We start from the raw sequence: 19,443 nt of genomic DNA, 5'->3' as shown, positions 1-19,443 counted from the left end.
TGTTGGCGAAAGCTTTTATTTCCATATTTGCAAATTATGATGTGATGAAATATTTCCCAACTTTCACAAAGAACTTCCTAAATAATATGTGGTAAACACCTACAGTCAAATCATTTAGTTGGCTTCTCTAAAATAACAACAGACCTTACCTGTTTTTTATTATTAGTAGTATTTTAACATTTTCTCCGCCAGTAGAGAGATGAGAGGACGGTGTCCTAACCCCTAAACCACGACGGGGTTCCAGCACTACTTACTTCTGACGTGGTTCTCGGCGCAGTACAACATATCTGCTGCGTGGATGAACTGATAGCCGGATCCTCGAACCCGCAGTTCAGCCTCGGTGTATCCCAGCACGATCTTCCCCCTGTACAAAGAAGACCACGGGTCATCATCAAAAACATCGTTCATTGTACACAACACATCTTACATCCAATAAATGATCTTCAAAGTGCTGCAGCAACACAAACACACAGGAGAATAAAACCACACATGCTATTTTAAATTGGTATAAAATCATCTGAACAAGCCGTGTAGATATTTCACATTAAGACACGTATGGGATGTTGATGTGTATGTCGCATGTCGGTATCTTACTTTGCATCGCAGGCCAACGGTGTGAAGTCCAGCTTGTGTTTGGTTCTGAAGATCATGTTCTTGGTCCTGATCTCCAGGATGGACGGAGGCTGCAGAGGGGTGGCGATGGCGAAGAGGGCGAGCTGAGGCGGGGCCTTCCCTCCGTTTTCTTGCCGCTGGTTCTGTCCATGCAGAAACTTGAGTCTGCCCTGGATGTTCAGAGCCTGGAAAGAGAGGGACATAAATGAAGGAAGTCCTTCAAATGTGGTGATATCTGACAGACTGCAGAGCCCCAACGTAGCTTTGGCAAGGAATGACTCTGATTGATGTGTCACAATAAATGTGATTGGGATGTATTTTAAGATTTTCTACGAAGCCCATGACCTTCAGAGTGATCCAGTTCTCCGCTGTCCATTCATGTGCTCCAGACGTTCTCAACGCTCACATCTTTTATAAGCTAAAAATAATGTTTATATCTAAATTCTCACACACAACATACTGTAAACTATCACAGAAATAAAGCAATAATCCTTTAGCTCTTCTCAACCTGAAGCTATTTTCTTAAACCTTTCTGTTAATAATAATAATATGCCTTTATCCTGCATGTTTTTCTCTTGTGTTTGAACTCTGAACCTACCAGGAAGCCGGAGGAGTTGTCCAGGAGGCAGCGGAAGCGACACATGAAGCTCCTCTCCAGGAAGGACGAGTTCTCTGGAGGAAGCTGCTCGGGGTTGTAGGTGACCACGGCGGAGCTGCTGTCCGGTTCCATCTCTGCAATTACAAAAAATATATATATAATGACTATAAAGTAGAGTCAGTTTAACTTGAGAATCTGGCAGTAAAAAGCCAGTGAACTAACAATCCTCCACAACTTTCTCCTTGAGGGAAAGTTTTCTATCATCGAGTAAACTGACTAAGTGACATATTTTATAGATATTTCATATTATATTAAATGCATAACAACAACAGAAGTAGTACAGAACAACTGATTAACTGTGCAATTAACCCAAATAGTGAACAATAACTGCAGGAAGTTTGTGTAAAACGAGCGATTTGAATTCATTTTTAGCAGATTATTTCCTGTGAATTTTTCAACAGAAATTAGTTTTCCTGTTATTTTTAATACAAATCTCTGTCTGTATTATGTATTCATTAATTTTAAAACATTATTTTTCAAGATGTGAGCCACCATCGTGACATATAACCAAGGTAGACGGGAAGGAAAAGAAATAAAATGAAAAAAGGGACAAAAGATAACACAACAAACAAAAAACAAAATCATTTATTTTTTAATTTTAACAATCATAACTACTTAATAGGCTTCTTTTTTGACAAATTCAATTTTTTTCTTCTCCCTGACACTTGGCCATTGTTCTGTTAGCTCTTCGGTTGTTTTAACTAAAATTTTTAACTTACATTTTTGAGTTTATATATTAAATAATAATTCATCTTTAAAAGATCAAGGAGGCCTTGCGACCCCCTCGTGAAGCTTTGGGGACCCCTAGTGGGGGTCAGGACACCTATGGGTTAAATCAAATTCCTCTTGAAATGACACCCAGATCAGAGTTTCACTCTGAAATATGTCACATTACGGAAGCTGGAGATGGTCTAAAGATTAGTAAGTGCACGTACTAAACACCGCTATATGAAATCCTAAATAACGAGCACTATGAAGCAGTGTTTCTTGATTCCTGGTGTGTTGGAATGCCTTAATAATTAAGAACAGATTTGAATAGTAAACCCATCATTCTGTCAGCTGCGTTTATTCTTGAGCTGGACTTTAGCCTTGTCTCATATGATCAGTTGCCCTCCGTTGTAGAAAATGCACTTATGTAATGAGGCCTGGAGCTAACTGTGTCTTAACACACCAAGTGTGCTACAGCATTTGTTGCAGTTCAAGCAGGAGACTGTAAACCGCTTCTCAGTGCAGCAGTGGGTTAGTTGTGTCACTATAGGCTAAACACATTACTCTGAACCAAAGCACACAGACGTAAGCATCTTAAAGCCCAAATACAGATCTGGGACCACTTCACCTCCTAAGCCACAGTGAAGATTACAGGGTCATGTGACTTGACCTGAGGATGGTCTTATGGCTTAATGCCAGAAACTGTGTGTACTTAACCATCTGATATCCATGTCCCGATGTGTTCGTTCACACAGACTGAGGACTGCAGTGGAGCGCTGCACCTTTACACACAGAAACCTGCTCAAAGCAATGTTTAACTTTGGTAGAGTTTGTAATTAAGTAATTAATGATTAAAGTTAATACATATCAGATACAGTGACTTGGAGGTACTTGTGATTATGCAAAAAGAAGTAGTCAATGCATATTCAATAAATGCCTGCAAAACACGTGCAAAAGATTGCAGTTATGCCCAAAATCCATAAAATGTCTGCAAACGTTACAGATTTAACAGCCCCTTCAGCATTAAAGAGGACATATCATGCTCATTTACTTGTATTTTGGGTTTCTAATAGTGCATGTTTACATGCTTTATTCCTTTGAACTCTGCAATAGAAACGGTCCGCCAGTCCCTACTTTGGTATTTTTGATAATTGTGATGTTATTTCTGGGAGTATCTTCAAATGCTTCATATCCCTAAAATCTGTACAACTTAAGCTAAAAGGTTATGTAAGTCAATAAACCATAAAAATGTATAAAAGTATTGAAATTGTAATTAGTTTATGACTGTATGAAAATAACATGCAAGATAAGCATCTGGTTTGTTTTCATGAACGGCAGAACGGTGCGTCGCTTTAAATGTTGCGGCTGCAAGGAATTGTGGGACGGCATTATCTCCTTTCCTTTGGTAAAGGATGGTCTAATGATCCTGCATGTGACATAGGAAGGGGAGACAAATCTGAATGGCTTGTTGAATCACATGTTTTCTGATCTAGACAGCCCACAAAAAACTGACTGGGTCGTCTTATTTCACAGTTTGTGGGTCGGTAGGAACTCCAGATCCCCAGATGGAGGAGCACAAGCACTGAGAAAGTGAGTTTTCTTTAAATAATCGATTGCAGAAACACTACCAGGGGCCGTGGTCAAACAAAACTGACCCTTCATCTCAACAAACCAACTTCCTTGCAAATCTGTTGCATATTACTTGTTTGCCCTTCAGACAAGTCTTTCAGTTTAGAAATCCTTATTCAGTCCCTCTCTTTGTGGTCTTAATCATAGTCTGGAGGAGGAGGAGAGAGTGATCACCTTGGGGGGAGTCCTCGGTAATGGCAGGTGCAGCGGCAGGAGGAGGATTCAAGGCCCAGTGTAAGTTTCTCCTGAGCTCCTGCTGGTCCTCCGTATGGACCAGCTCGTACACGCTCTGGTGCATGACGTCCGTCTGGGGAACAATGACGAGAGGAAGAATTAGCTCATGCCAAAATAAGTTACATGCGAGTGGAGACATGCAGGATGTAGGGAAAATTATACTCCTGAAAAACTAGTATGGGGATTTATTTAATAATATCAATTCTGGCATTAAAAAATGATTTCAAAATCGTAAATCGATTTTTTCCCCACCCCTTATAGTTATTAGTAAACTGAGTGTGCTACTGTAATGGTTTTGCAGTCACAGAGGCTACTAGTGGTAGCAGTTGCAGCAGCAGCATTAGCAGTAGTAGTCCCATTGGCCCATCAGAGTGTCTACAGCAGAGTGTCTCCAGCAGGGTGTCTCCAGCAGGGTGTCTCCAGCAGGGTGTCTCCAGCAGGGTGTCTCCATCAGAGTGTCTCCATCAGAGTGTCTCCAGCAGGGTGTCTCCATCAGGGTGTCTCCATCAGAGTGTCTCCATCAGAGTGTCTCCAGCAGGGTGTCTCCAGCAGGGTGTCTCCATCAGAGTGTCTCCATCAGAGTGTCTCCAGCAGGGTGTCTCCATCAGGGTGTCTCCAGTGGGGTGTTTGAGAAAAGTCTCCCTGTAGTATGTACTTCTTGGAAACATGATTGCACAGGTCTACACTCAGCATGTGCTGCTCTGTTGAGCTGCGAGGCAGAGATGTGTTGTTCACTGCAGCTCACCGCTGTGACTGCTGCTCTGTGCTAAAGGCTAAGCTATAAATAGGTCAGGTCTTTTGGTTGTTTGAGCCTCTGACTCTGCACCATGCAGGGAGCAGACCGATCGATCAAACAAGACCCCCGAGACGCTCCCAGCAGATCCTGCACGCAAGCCCTCCATCCAGACCCCTCCATCAATGTATACAACAGAGCCTCTGGATGCTTCATATGAAATATGCCTCTATAGATCTGCACCTCTCTATGGCTAACTCTGCTCCATAGTCTTAAGAATGACGGAGTTAAATATGATGTCTTATTGTGAGTCTCTTGAGTGACGACTATGTGGGCATGATGATGGACATGTGACAGACAGGGTAGCACTAGTCCTATTCTTAGACGGTTAGCTCATGAACTCAGGGCCTACTTACAGGGATAGTTTGGGTGTTTCTCAGTGGGGTTATATGAGGTATATATCTATAGTCAGTGTATAACCTACAGTAGATGGAGAAACAGACAGGACAGGAGTACCAGCACGGGAGCAAAGCAATGTCCTGCTGTGGACGGAGGCAGCGTATTTTAGCCACCTACAAGAAAGGCTCACTTGTGTTTTCACCGCTTTACCTCGCCATCAGACAGCCCTTTCCGACAAGGAGCTGAAGCCGTTATATCCATCTATGCTTTCTTCTCCACCAGACTCCAATGGAAAAAAACTGTAATTTTACCTTGCAGAACACGAGAGGGTTGCTGGTCCAACGCCGCCTCGATCAATCGGGTAGTTTGTTTGTGTTATTGTGTGACTTTGGTGGATCCAAAGTCACACAATAGCACAAACAAACTACCTGATGTGTGCGAGGTAAAATTACCGTTTTTTTCAATGGAGTCTGGTTGCTTTGGCGAGAGCATAAATAACAGCTTGAAACATAGACTTTAGAACTGACGGCAACGTAAACCGGCAAAAATATTCTAAATATAGTGTACACTTAAACTGATATTGATTCTTTTAGGTGGCTAGTAAGTAGTAAGTAGCAGTGCATTGCTTTGCTCCTGTGTCTGTACTCCTGTCTGTTTCTCCACACTGGGGGCGAGCCGACCACCATCAACTGTCGGTAATACACTGATCAGTACCTCATACAAGCCCACTTCAAAACACCACAACTATCCCTTTAATGTACAGGTTTAAAAGAGCTCAGGCCCATGACACCAACATTTCGGAAGCTGCCAATACAAGGAGAACTAGCCTCCCTCCAAACTGTGACGGCAGCTTGTCTGCAGCTCAGTTGAGTGGCACAAGTTTCAAGGATAGTTGTGCTGTCTGCTTCACCACCGATTGCACTCAGGTTATACAGTACTCTTAATGAAGTAACCCCTGTTGTTGACTATATCTGTTAGTCACCAAACCCTCTTCATACTCACCGTAGCCGTCCCTCAACACTGATCTCCTCGGCCCTTCCTCAGAGGCAAAGCGAATAAATACACACTGTAATTCAAGCTAACAGTGTTGAAGGTGTTTTAAGATGCCTAGACACAGTGGGGATTTCTAGATTTTTGCTTTTTCTTCACCACATTAGAATAATAGGAAGTTCACATGAGCAAGTCAGAGGTATAGATAAAGAGTACCTGGTGGAAGCCCAAGTAGTCCTGGATGGTGTGAGAGGAGTAGAAGATGGTCCCACTGGCAGAAAGGACCATGACGAAGCCGTTGAGAGCCTGGAAGTCAAACACAGGAAGCACACAGACAGTTAGCAGAGTTAGTAAGTATTTCTCATTTTAGTTAAGAAAATGGAAACCACATTGTCATCGCCAAAAGTTCACCTCTGTAATGTTGTAGTCAGAACTATTTTTCATGGCTCTGAATGACCAAAATATTGCTCGTGAAACGGTGGTTTGTTTGTGGTTTCTTTGAATATCGAAAAATCCAACTTTATTATTTTCAGTGGTAAAAAATCATACTCTTAAGGATTTATCTAAAATTAAAATTGAGTCTGTTGAGATGCCTCAAGTGTCAACAACAAAATTCCTGGGAATTATTGATGATGAGTTTGCATCCAATACGGATAAGTTGGTGAAATCACAAACTTCAGTCCAACGGAAAAATGCAGACTTTTATAATGCAACAACGTTGAGAATAAATACATATTTTTTGTGCCCAGATGCCGAAAAGAATGTGGACCTTAGTCAACAAAGATATGCGAAGCATATGGGCAAAACTGTCAACCCCTTTACCTTTATAACCTTTTTATTGATATGAATTATTTAATTTCTTTCTATTTGTATTTATAAAGTTTCATCCATTTGTTGCCACAGCAGCAGCGTGGATGTGATGTCAGAGTAGATGGCAGCATTACAGTAAAATAAAAGCCTGGATCACAAATGGAAGAAGGAAGGAAGGAAGGAAAGGAGACAAGGAAGGAAAATGGAGTAGGATGTTAAGTGAAATGGAGCACACTCATTGTCTCTCTTCAAAGAGGAACAGCTGGTGCAACATTTCCACCTCACTAAACGCACACGTGCCCTCCCTCTCTGTATGGCAACATCTCATAAACAGACATGGACATGGACATAAACACACACACACATCTGTACAAGCACAGTCATCTCTTCCCTAAATCTGCCCACACGGCACAGAGATGACTAACGCTGGAGATGTTATTCTCTTTGATAATACACCGGTGATTCATCACGTCCTCCAGAGTAAACACAAACACCCAACTGTCAAGGTTGAGTGTTTCACATAAACAGCCACCGAGCGGATGCTGATTTCTGTTTCATGATAGCAGTTTTCCAGCTACTCCTGTTACACTAATCTTGAAATAATTAACCTCTAGTAAAATTTTCCACAATTATTCAGATTTAGGAAAAATACAAAATACTCTGCTGCTCCTGCTGTGATGTGAAACATACTTCTCCCTCTCCCGGCTTCCTCCCGGCTTCCTCCCGGGGTCACAAGTCTCCCGTATTTCTCCCGATTTCTGGCAAATTTTCACCCTTTTTTTTCCCTTTTTCGTTATCTCAACATGTTTCTGGCGCTGTACAGCGTTAATAAGCTCTACTGTTTCCATCCGGACGGCAATAGGGTGCTACAGTACACCTATGTCTTTTCCTCGCGGAGAAGAGCTGCTCGTGACACCGCCAGAATTAACCGGTTTCAAAGCGCAGTGGTGCCGTTGTCGCGTTGTGTCTGAAAGGACTTTCAGAGAGAGAGATGGAGAGAACTAAGAGAAATAAATACTCAAGCAGGGGCAAAGAAATGAATGAATGAAAACTGATGAATATTAGCTGAGTTTATACGATAGATTCACACAAGTTGAGAATTAAAAACTGAATTAAAAGTAGGCCTATTTAACATAATAATGCCGTTGCAGTGTACTTATTATTTTGCTATTTTCATTCTTTAAAAGTCACCAGAACGCAGGAAACAAAGTCCTTTGGTTTTGAAATCCTCCCTGTTTTTGATGTCTCAAGGTTGACACGTATGATGTGAAAAGAGGTGTGTACCGTCAGAAATGAGGCCATACTGTTAAACACCAAATCATCGACTCATTGTGCACTCATTAACCTCCCAGCTGCAGATGATTTGAATCAGTCATGTGTGTGAGCAAAAGAAGAGTGATGGCTGACAGATTTTGCATTAAATAGAAAAAATGAGAGCAGGTTTGTTGTCAGGTTTATTGTTCAAAATGTCCAAATTCTACATGTTTATTTTCAATAATGACTGAAAAGTAAAAGCACAATTAATATTAATATATTATATTAACAATCTGTCGTGTTTCCTCCATTTTCTGAGAGTGAATAATTGATGTGCTCACAGCTCCTCTATAATTCACCAGCGTCTGATGTGAAGAACAGCAAAGAAACCTTTGCTTCAGAAATAAAACGTTGCATTTCCTCAGCCTGTGAACGGCTCGCTGTCCGTCTCCCCGCTCATCCCGACGATTAGAAGGAGGAGGCGGAGAAGGAGGCGGAGGAGGAGGAAGAAGAGGCCCCCCTGTGGAACACTCCCTCGCTTTCCTCCAAATGAGCTTTCATTTCTCATTACCAACAAGCTGGGGAAATGTAGGCTTATCATAATAACGAAACGTCCCCCGGTCAGGTCGGGTCGGGTCGGGTCGGGGTATGGCGAGCAGGCTGGTTCCTCTCCTCTCCTCTCCTGGAATGCCAGTGTGATGCACATTGGGAGGAACTGGACTGGAAAATCAATGACTCCAGCGGATCCCAAAAAGATCTGGCAGCCAGCGAGCTCGCTCTCCACTCAATCACACATACAGCGCAGAGGGCACATAACCGCCGTGAACCAGGAGACTTTGTTTTATCTGCTTTCACTGGAATGGAAAACAGAGCTGTTGATCGCCTTTTCTTGAAAAGCTCAACTGTGACTTGAAATTCCAGCGAAATGTGCAGATTTTCAAACAGTAAGATGTTCTGATTTACAAAGAGATGATGGTTATTTTGATTTCATTCAATGGATCTAAAACATTTGGATCCAAATGTTGGAACAGAGAAGCTGTTCACAACTATGTCTAGAAAACCAGACAATATTCATGTTTAAAAGGAAAGTCAATTTCCATTTGTCTTTCATTCCTCTTGTCTGTACTGCTTAGTTCTGCAGAGGTAGCAACAGAGCAGAGCAGCAACATGAGAAGTCAGATGGTGAGGCCGTGTTTAGTCATTATCTTCACTCTATGACCAAAGGTATGTGGACACGTGAAATATTACACCTATATGTGATTATGAAATATCTCATTCCAAAACCACAGGCTTTAATCTGCTGCTATAACAGCCTCCACTCTTCTGGTTTCAGGCTTTCCACCAGATGTTGGAACCTGGCTGCAGAGATTTGCTCCCGTTCACACACAAGAGGTCCAACACTGATTACATGGAGCATTTTCAGATTAAGACATGTTGGATATACCGATGCTATTCAGGTTTTAGGAGTGTTCTTTGGACATGTATACAGAACATTCAGAATGTGCATCTCGACTGGGGTTTTTACTGCAGTTTGCGACACACGGCCTCTTGTCTGTTTACATCCAGCTCTGTGCGTTGTACACAAACCAACTAGCCGACAGTTTGCAGAGATGCATGCCCAAAAGAAAAGCCCACATTTCTGGTTCTGAAGGAGAAACACATCTATTTTTAAAAATTGGATATCAGCAGATTTTTGGATATGCGCAAATATCGCAACACAGACTTTTTCAAGAAGGTGGTTGAAGGAATGAAAGAGGGAGGCTGTGTTCACACAGTCCAACAAGTCCACCACCAGTTACGTTAATCTGAATATGCACGGCTGCATGTAAACGGGAATATTCATTTTCATTAGCCATGTAAACAGCTTAGTAGGAATGTTGTCTTTTTCGGAACAAGAGCAAAATACTGAATATGTTGTGAATGTAAACGTCTCTGGTGTTGTGTGATGAGGTCTGGTTCACAGTCAGCGTTCCAGTTCATCCCAAAGGGAGACCGACTAAGAAGAACGACACCAGTCGTTTCAGTAAGTACCCCAAAACTACACATGTGTAAGTGACAGCGCCCTCTAGCGGCCATAGTAATTATGATAGCAGTGAAGGAGGAAGTCAGGTGACGTTGTTAAAGACAGCTAGCGGTTTTACCCCACTTACACTTACTTATGCTAAGATAAGCTAATCAACTGATAGTGGTATAGTAGTTTCATATTCATCATACAGACGTTAGAGAGTGGTATTGATCTTCTCATCTCGGCAAGAAAGCAAATATTCCTTTAAATGTGACCATAACTGACAGGAATGATGACCGAAAAACTACCAAAATATGACCCCCTTAAACAACAGAAATGTCCTTTAAGATGACAGTGATGATAATCTGATTGTGATTTGAGGACTAGCAGGCTGAAACCTGGTCTTTGAATCACAAATCCTGCTTTTAAAATGTCACATTTCTTTTCTAGAAGAATCCATATTTCGTCAGGAATCATTTTGTCAAAAGTTCTCCCAAACACACAGAGCTCTTTAGGTGGCTCAGATTAGGGCGCGGCAGAGCAGACAGTGCCAGACGTATTGAGTGGTAAGCTGCCCTGAGCCCCTGAGCCTCTGTCATTGGCCAAAATAGATTTTGGGCTCTTGTCAGGAAGAAAAAAAAAAACGAAAACACGAGAGCGGTCCAGACACACAAATTGAATCAGTGCAGTTGCTCATCAACAGATCGCTATCCCACCCATAAACATATTGAACATATTGAACACGGTGGTTTGGCCGTTTGGGAAATTAAGTGTTTGTGTTCGCAACAAACAATCTCAGATATTGAACCTAAAGTCGATTAAAGAGATAGTTGAAGATATATAAATACATATATGGTGGATAGAAATCTTAATACTGACCTGCAGCAACAGCTCGCCTTCAGGAATCTTGGCCTCCACCACTGCTGCTGTTTTACTGTCGTCATCCTTCACAGCGGCTGGTGTCACTCCGTTCAGGGTGACTGTAGAGAGGGACACACAGGGAGGGAAGGTGGAGGTGGAGGTGGAGGAGGAGAAAGGCAGACAGGTTTTTAGTCCTATAATAATGTTTGCAAAGCACTGCTGTGTCTGTCAGACCGCCTCATGTTTAGTACGCTGAAGACGCAGCATGCACGTCCGATCCCAGCTCATTAAACATTCATTACGTCCAATCTGAAAGTCTAATTCACCAAATCCAGACCTTTTATTTTATCTGACTTGCTTAACTTCATGATTCTTCTGACATCAGTGGTATATACACATTACATTACAAGAGAAAAACAAATCTCTTGTTGTTGTTTGAGTCTCCAGAGAAGCCCAGGAGCTGCACAACACCACGCACAGTTTGATATATACTGACTGAAGTGAATGAATATTAGACGATGACATCCTCAACACCAGAATGAAATACAGAAATAAAGTGCAACTGTTTTGATAATCAATTAATCATTTGTTTTTTTAAGTACTTTTACCTAATTTCACGTTCAAGTATCTTTATTTTCATTGTACAGTAACAACGAAGCAGAAGAGCATCTCCCTGAGTCACGGACTGCAAAATACATTATGGGCTGCAACTAACGATTATTTTCATTATCGATCGTGCACAACTCCAAGATATTCAGTTTACTATCATAGAGGAGGAAAGAAACCAGAAAATATTCACATTTAAGACGCTGCAATCAGAGAATTTGGACTTTTTATTTTTCTTTAAAAAGTGACTCAAACCGATGAATCCATTATCAAAATAGTTGGCGATTAATTTAATAGTTGACAACTAATCGATTAATCGTAGCAGCTCTAAAATATAATAAGGGATAGAATAGAGAAAAAAATGGTTGCTAAGAATAAATAGATATTAAAAAGACGGATATTTACACAATAAAATAGTTCCTAGAGCAAATTATTCAAGTGCAAAGTAGCGCAAACTTTTAGTATTTTTTATTTTACCAAACAAAATGATGAGAGAACAGAGCTGCTGGAGAAAAGCTTTCCTTCTTTCACAGAAATGAGTTGTTGCCACATTGAAGTGAGATGAGGTGACAGTTCCTCCAGCTCCTCCCGCCTCCACCTCCACTCTCCTATCCAGTCTCACCACTCCCCCTGCTCCTCCCCTGCTCCTCCCTCTCCCAGTCGCTCATTGGCTGGTGGCCCCAGCTGTTCTCATCCCTAATGGGATTCTCCTTTTTCCCAGCGTGACATCATAACTTATTTTTTTTCCTCTCGTCCATCCAGCTCTGGTGCTCCAGGCGTGTGAAGCGGTTAGCAGGCTGGTGGGTTAAATATGTGGAGGGGCCACTGCTCCACATAGCATTGGCTTTTCATAAGGAAAAGCCAATAACATTGCGCATTATTATTTCTCTCTCTACCTTCCTTTGTCCCTGCCATAAAGGTGATCTGTGGAGTCTTTGACCACTAGTGGCAGCTCTTTGAGTTGTTTGTGTCATATGTAGATGTAAATGCATGCCAGCAGCACAGAGGTGACATGAAGCAGCGCTGCGGACGGCAAGAAGTAATAATGCACAGGAGGAGCGCTTGATGTTAAAGTTAAATATCAAAGTTATACCTCATCAGTTCCTAGTCCAGAGTTCAGAACAGTAAGAGTGAGAGAGAACTTTTTATTTACTCCCTTAAAGCTTCAGTAGGCAGAATATGTTTGACATCATTGGGCACAAATTCCATAATAACCTTTCAGCATATTGTAATTCAAGTGTTCTGAGAGAAAACTTCTTCTGCACCTCCTCATGGCTCTGTTTTCAGACTTTAAAACGTCTAACCCGTGACGGGAGACTTTGACCAATCACAGGTCATTTCAGAAAGAGAGCGTTCGAATTGGCTGTGCTCGAGCTGATGGGCGATGCTTGTGTTCTGGCCTCATATTCTAAAGACTTAAGAAAAACATCTGTTTGGTACAGATCCATGCAAAAATCACTGAATAATGATATAAAAATGATCATTCTCTCTAATATCGCAAATCATATCGCAATTGCATTATCAGTCAAAAATAATCGCAATTAGATATTTTTTCAAAACTGTGCAGCCCGTGTTTAGAGTACGCTTTGTTTGACTGTCAGATTGTGGAATAGTGTGAAACTGAACCGGTGTTTTTGAGTGATCCGACGCTCAGGGATCTGTTGTTCCAAGAAGAACCTTTTCTGAGTTATCTGGAATCCCTGCAAACCTGCGCTGATGTAACTGTAACTGTTCAGGTCTTTCTCAGCAAAGTTATCCAGATAACTCAGTAAACCTGCGTCCCGGAGCAGATCCAGCATTTACCAGGAAGAGGTTGTTTTTTTTGTGACCAATTACATTTTGGTAGAAAAGCAAACAAGTCGAGAAATCATGCACACAGAGACTCAATTATTTCTCTAACAAAGCCAGAAAGAGAGACGAACTCTGTCTTAAGGGAGTTTAAAAATAAGTTGTCTCTCTCTCTCTCTCTTATTCTTCTATAACAATTTTACAGCTGCAGTAGGTAGAAATGGAGCAAAGATCATTAAAAACAATAAACTAAAAAAAAAAATCATGTTCCTCTGTGTCCTCCGGTGTTCCTAACGGCATCTGCAGGATTTCACAGACCGGAGGAAAACAACCAATCAGAGCTGATCTGGAGTCTGCCGTCCAGCTGCCATCTATGAGAGCCGGCTGTCAATCACTGGCGAACTCCGACCAAACGGTCAAAATAGGCAGCGCTGATCAAATATGAATCAATATTATGTCATGTTAATGACTATTTCTCTCCCCCAAATGTTTTCAGAATCATCTTGTAGTGCACGGTTTAGCTGTTAAATGAGAAAGTTTGTGACCCGGCAGCTACGTTGAGATCAAGCACCGCCCACCAGTCGGAACACAGCTAATAGGAACGCTCTCTCTCTCTCTCTGAAATGACCTGTGATAGATTTTTTAAAGCCTGAAAACAGAGCCATGAGGAGGTACAGAAGTCAAGTTATCTCTCAGAACACTTGAATTACAATATGCTGAAAGGTTATTATGGATTTTTTGCCCAATGATGCCAAAACATTTCTACCTACTGAAGCTTTAAATAACAATAACAATACGTTATTTGTTACTTTTGAAGCTAATAGCCTATTAATTGATTACTTGAATGACAAATCGTCTAATGATTGATTGTGAAGACGTGCTGCTCTTCTTGGAGTATTTGGACTGTTGGTCAGACAGAAACAGCAGTTTGAAGACGTCACTGTGGACTCTAGCCGACAGACAGATTATCCGTTGATCAATAATAATAAAGTAAATTGTCCGTAGCAGCTAATATCATTCATTTGTTATTTATATAACGTGAGACGATGAGCTGCGGTGATGTCATGAGAAAGAGAGCAGTGGTCAAGCACATTAATCTCTGACCCCTGCGGGAGCGCCGTGCTGCGACCCGTGATGACCTTCGACCCCGAGGGTGATGTATGACATGATTGGGTGCCTGGGTTCTGGGTCAGATCTTTTGTTTGTCTGCAAAAGGGGGGTTAACAAGGAGTCCATCAGAGGGGCGTGGCGGTGTTAGGAGTGTCGGGGCAGACACTGGAGAGCATATGGGCTTTGTGCGGCGAGTCCGACGAGGCCGGTACCTTCACACGAGGCACAGCTTTGGTTGGACACCCCCTGACCTTATTCCCATACAGACACCTGGGGTCGACTCGGTGAGGAGATGGCGTGGGCGATGCATCGCATATGTTAGAATGTGGTGCTCTTGTCCCACAAAGAAACGTAGGAGCTACTCACAGCTGGATAAAAATCATAATAAAATGTTGATGCAGCTTGGAAAATAAATGTGGTGTATACTCATGGCCTACTTTACATATGTCATCGCAATGTCTCCAGTTTAATTACAGCCAGGGTTCTTTGTTCTTTCTTTGTTTGCTGACCATGAAGACAGATCGGCTATCACATATAAAAAAACACAAATACCAACTAGTGCTGAAACTTGAGTCCTTTATTAAGCAAAAAAAACAATAATGTGCTGGTTGCAGCTTCTTAAATGTGAGGATTTGCTGCTTCTTTGTGTTATATAAATATTTTATATATAATATTTTTGCACTGGTAACCGGATAAAAATCAGTTATCTGAAGGCGTAACGTTTCGGCTCCGGAAAGCTCTAGTAGGCCTTTTCACTACTTTGCAGCCCAAATGCTTAACAAAAAAAAAAAAGTATAATCGTAAACATGCAAAGAGGCCGTTCTGAAAAGTAACAAAAAGAAACATAAATAAATAATCTACACGTAATAATTCATTGGAAAATAATTTTTAGTTGCCATTTGTTTACCAGTTCAAAATTTCCGATTCCAAATCATTTTTCACGGTTGAATTCATGTCTATCTGCACATGCATCCTTTAGTGTTAGCACAATACTGTGCAGTATATTGTCAACATATCAACTACAAACTGCCCCCTTTCATATTATTACCATAATACACACAGATTCCAGAGGATATCTATAATGTTCAAAAAGAAAAATGAAAAGAAAAAACACAAAAAAACTATAGCTAAATTTAAATTATCAAGAGTAATCACTGGCAAGTACTAAGTGGTCCAGACCACAGATAAAAAGGCACATTATGAGTCTCCAATTATATCATTGCAGTGCTTTTTATCTCTAATCTGGTCACTACATACTACCACAGGCTCACTATAAATCACTAAAACATTACGGGACGTTCAGTTTGGTTGCATGAAGCTGCAGCTTTAATAACTAAAGGTCAGCCTCTGGCAGTAATGTCTGCTGATTTTACATGATTACTACATTATAGTCTACATGTTTTTATCCAGAAGAAACACAGCTTTGATCAAAACCAAACCTTTCTGTCTGATGATCACGAGAAAAGAGAGGTCGCAATGTTAAGATCATATAAAAGTCACTGCACCGACATGTACTCGGTCCTCTCTGTGTTTCCTCTGTCAGTGACCACGACTTCTTTGTGTTGTGGCTGCACTGTGTTTGTACTTTGGTAGTTTACACATCACAGACCACAGGTACACATCAGCAGCAGCATCAGTAGCGTAATCCAGCCAGAAAAAGTGGGCCAACACAAAGCCTCTTGAATGGCCAAGAGGAGGACAAAGAGCAGCTCTCGTTAGCAAGCTTCAGCGGGCACAAGTGTACATAATGAAAAATTTACATTCCCGCTGCCGTCGCATACATGTGGCATGATAGCGCTCCGGCAATCACCCCAGAGGCGTTTCCAGTGAACTGAATAGAACAGCTTGGCGTTCCCAAACATGCTTATCTTTGCATAATGGAGCTCTAAAGGTACTGGACAACAAACAATATACTGTACATCAACAAACAATATAGTGTACATCAACAAACAATATAGTGTACATCAAAACACAGAATATGACACGGGCAGGTCGGACCCCCCATGAGTCCAGATGAATCCAAGTTATATTTTTCTGCCTAATCTTTGGTTGGTTTTATCTTCTCAAGTCGGGGCCAAACACCCTGCTTATACTTGGTTTTAAAATGCGTCATGGGTCATCGGATCACAAGTGGACAGCCAGCGCTAAATACAAGTGTTAAAGACCACCAAGACGCATTGTCAACCCATCAATCAAACCACTTGCCGAGGTGGTTTGGACCCATTGCTGAGCTTGAAGAACTTCCCTAAACGCTGACTTGAAGCATGCATTTACTTTTCCAATATCTAACCAAAACCATGATCCTAACCCTGCATGGCCTCAACCAAGATATTTTGGTGACCCAAAGCTGAACACACATGGGACGCAAACCCAAGTCTCTGGAGTCAAAGTCCTGCACTAAATACACCAACCATCCAGAAGAACGTGGCATTTCTAGAACTGGAAGTGAACATAATCCAGGCAGGAATTTAGTCTCCTGCTAGATTATACATGGTCTTTTGGAGACACAGTTTCAGGACAGAGACAGCACAGACCTGCAAAACTAAATGATGTCCAGTTGTCCCGGGACTGTGACCCAGAGGCCAGCTTGGCTCTGGTCCCGGCCTTCATCACGGGGCCTCCAGTATAAATCTTCCTGACACCGCTCCACGGAGAGAGCCAGACCTGCTGGGGTTTATCTCACTAGAGGGCTTCACTCTGCTGGAAGCTGAGTCCCAAAAAAAAAAAACATTTGCAAATATTTATCAAATATTTGCCCATTTTCAATTCGTCCCATAATGCTATTTACAACGGGATTAGCGGGATGTTCTGTGCTTGTCCCGTCCCTACATGCCGTCCTGGCATCTTGCCAGAGCGTTGTTACAGGTCGCCATGTACCCTTGATAACAAAAAACACACACACACACACACACACACACACACATGACGCTGCCAGAAAGAGACTTAACAAAGTGTTTCAATCAACCAATCACAGGACAGATTTGGGATAAAGTGTTACTCAACACCAACGAGCTGCAGTTAAAACCAACACTGAGTGACACTTTCTCCTGAGCTATTTTTAGACAGATGTAGTGGTGCAGACTTTAGCTTTGCTATGACTGACAAGCTCAAGCTCTAGTGTTATATAGTGTTAGTATTGGTCGTGGTGGTATGGAATATATTTATTTATATATTAACTAATCAACATAAAATCATTTTAACGCCACTAATTTCTTTAACGCATTAACGCAGTTGATCTTTCGGAGGTTGTAGCGGGCTCAGTTTTAAAGCTGGAGTGAAGAAGTACTGGACTTTATACTTCTGCTCCACTACTCTCAGAGGGAAATCATTTTTTACTTTACTATATTTATCTAATGGCTTTAGTTACTTTTCAGATTCAGATTCATAATACAAAACATAAATCAATTTATCAATTATGATGTATTATTATTATTATTATTAGGGCTGTCAAAGTTAACGCAATAACGCAAATTTGTTTTAACGCCACTAATTTCTTTAACGTATTAACACAACTTGCGATTCTTAGTTTGTAGCGGGCTCAGTTTTAAAGTTAGAGTGAAGATATTGGTATCATATGAAATTATAAAACCTAAAGAATCCATCGGTACCAACCAGGTCATACTAGGTTGTTGGGAAAGAGGGTAAATAACGCTCCAAACCTATGCTAAATTTTGATGAGGAAAAACTGGCATAGCCATTTTCAAAGGGGTCCCTTGACCTCTGACCTCCAGATATGTGAATGTAAATGTGCTCTATGGGTACCCACGAGTCTCCCCTTTACAGACATGCCCACTTTATGATAATCACATGCAGTTTGGGGCAAGTCATAGTCAAGTCAGCACACTGACACACTGACAGCTGTCATTGCCTGTTGGGCTGCAGTTTGTCATGTTATGATTTGAGCATATTGTTTTATGCTAAATGCAGTACCTGTGAGGGTTTCTGGACAATATTTGTCACTGTTTTGTGTTGTTAATTGATTTCCAATAATCAATATATACATAAATTTGCATAGAGAAGCATATTTGCCCACTCCCATGTTGATAAGAGTATTAAATACTTGACAAATCTCCCTTTAAGGTTCATCTCCATGGACATCATACTGGTCAACCCACTGCTTGCTTCTCAGTGCGTATAGTACTCAGAGTTAACTTGTCTGTTTACTCCACATATCTCATGTCTCTGGTCACATGTGATAACAATGGCAGGAGTCTGAATCATGAAACTCTGCTATATCTGGACAGCATTAACCCAGCGTATTAAGCCTGTAGCGAGGGGGGGGGGGTATCTGGCCACGGTGACAGGGACCCGTGGTGTTGGACATCCTCAGCCGCTGTGTTAATGCTGACGATTATAGAGGACACGCCCCACCCACATGGCCCATACTGGTTACGTAGTAGTGTGTGTGGGGGGGTGGAGGAGCTGAGGTTTATTTTGGATCCATGCCAGGACTGATTCAGACCGCAGGCAGCGAGGACCGGAGGACCAGAAGACCAGAGGACCAGAAGACCAGAGGACCAGAGGACCAGAGCAAAATAAAGAATCACTTTTACTTTCACGGCTGACAGGGCCGTCAGTCATTTGTGGCCGAACGCATCACACTTCATTTCTCTTACTGAGTACATTTACTGCAGGTTAACACCGTCTGCCGGCGGGGGGTGGGGGGGGTTCTCCTCCAACATTACTGGTCACTTTCACATGTTGATTCTCTTATTGTTTTCTACAGCGTGAGACTCCAGCTAGAAATGCAGCTGCAGAAAGTGATCAGACACCTGGATCAAGTGTTTAAAGCCCCTGCTATAGCCGGTTTTACTTCCTGTTTTTTGGTTAACGTTCTTTCTCAAACAGAGAATGGGGGTGTGGTTGATAGTCAGACATAATTCATCACCATGGCAACCAGATTGCATCGTTTTTCAGCCCAGTTTAGATGAATTTACTTTTTATCAGACCACAAATGAGACAAGAATTAGCGCAACACGCCGACTCTCTCTCACTCTCTCTCTTCTTCACCGTCTCCTCCTGGCGAGGCGGCCGTCTGGCTGCTGC

The 19,443-nt window shown here is 41.9% G+C and overlaps 2 protein-coding genes across 2 annotated transcripts in view; both read right to left on the bottom strand.

Moving 5' to 3' along the window:
- Positions 1-19,443, bottom strand: part of LOC119499822 (trace amine-associated receptor 13c-like) — a 978,627-nt gene that overhangs the window by 450,816 nt on the left and 508,368 nt on the right. The window lies entirely within an intron of this gene.
- Positions 1-19,443, bottom strand: part of LOC119499813 (aryl hydrocarbon receptor-like) — a 41,905-nt gene that overhangs the window by 6,079 nt on the left and 16,383 nt on the right. The window contains exons 3-8 of the mRNA XM_037789014.1: positions 10,912-11,012; positions 6,180-6,269; positions 3,782-3,914; positions 1,211-1,344; positions 595-797; positions 255-364 (exon numbers count right to left, since the gene is read on the bottom strand). Of these exons, the coding sequence (XP_037644942.1) occupies positions 255-364; positions 595-797; positions 1,211-1,344; positions 3,782-3,914; positions 6,180-6,269; positions 10,912-11,012 (771 nt within the window). The remainder of the gene's footprint in view (positions 1-254; positions 365-594; positions 798-1,210; positions 1,345-3,781; positions 3,915-6,179; positions 6,270-10,911; positions 11,013-19,443) is intronic.

The sequence above is a fragment of the Sebastes umbrosus genome, chromosome 13, assembly GCF_015220745.1.
Source record: "Sebastes umbrosus isolate fSebUmb1 chromosome 13, fSebUmb1.pri, whole genome shotgun sequence".
Taxonomy (NCBI): Eukaryota; Metazoa; Chordata; class Actinopteri; order Perciformes; family Sebastidae; genus Sebastes; species Sebastes umbrosus.
Note: the sequence above shows the minus strand (reverse complement) of the source record. Positions and strands in the feature narration are given on the sequence as shown.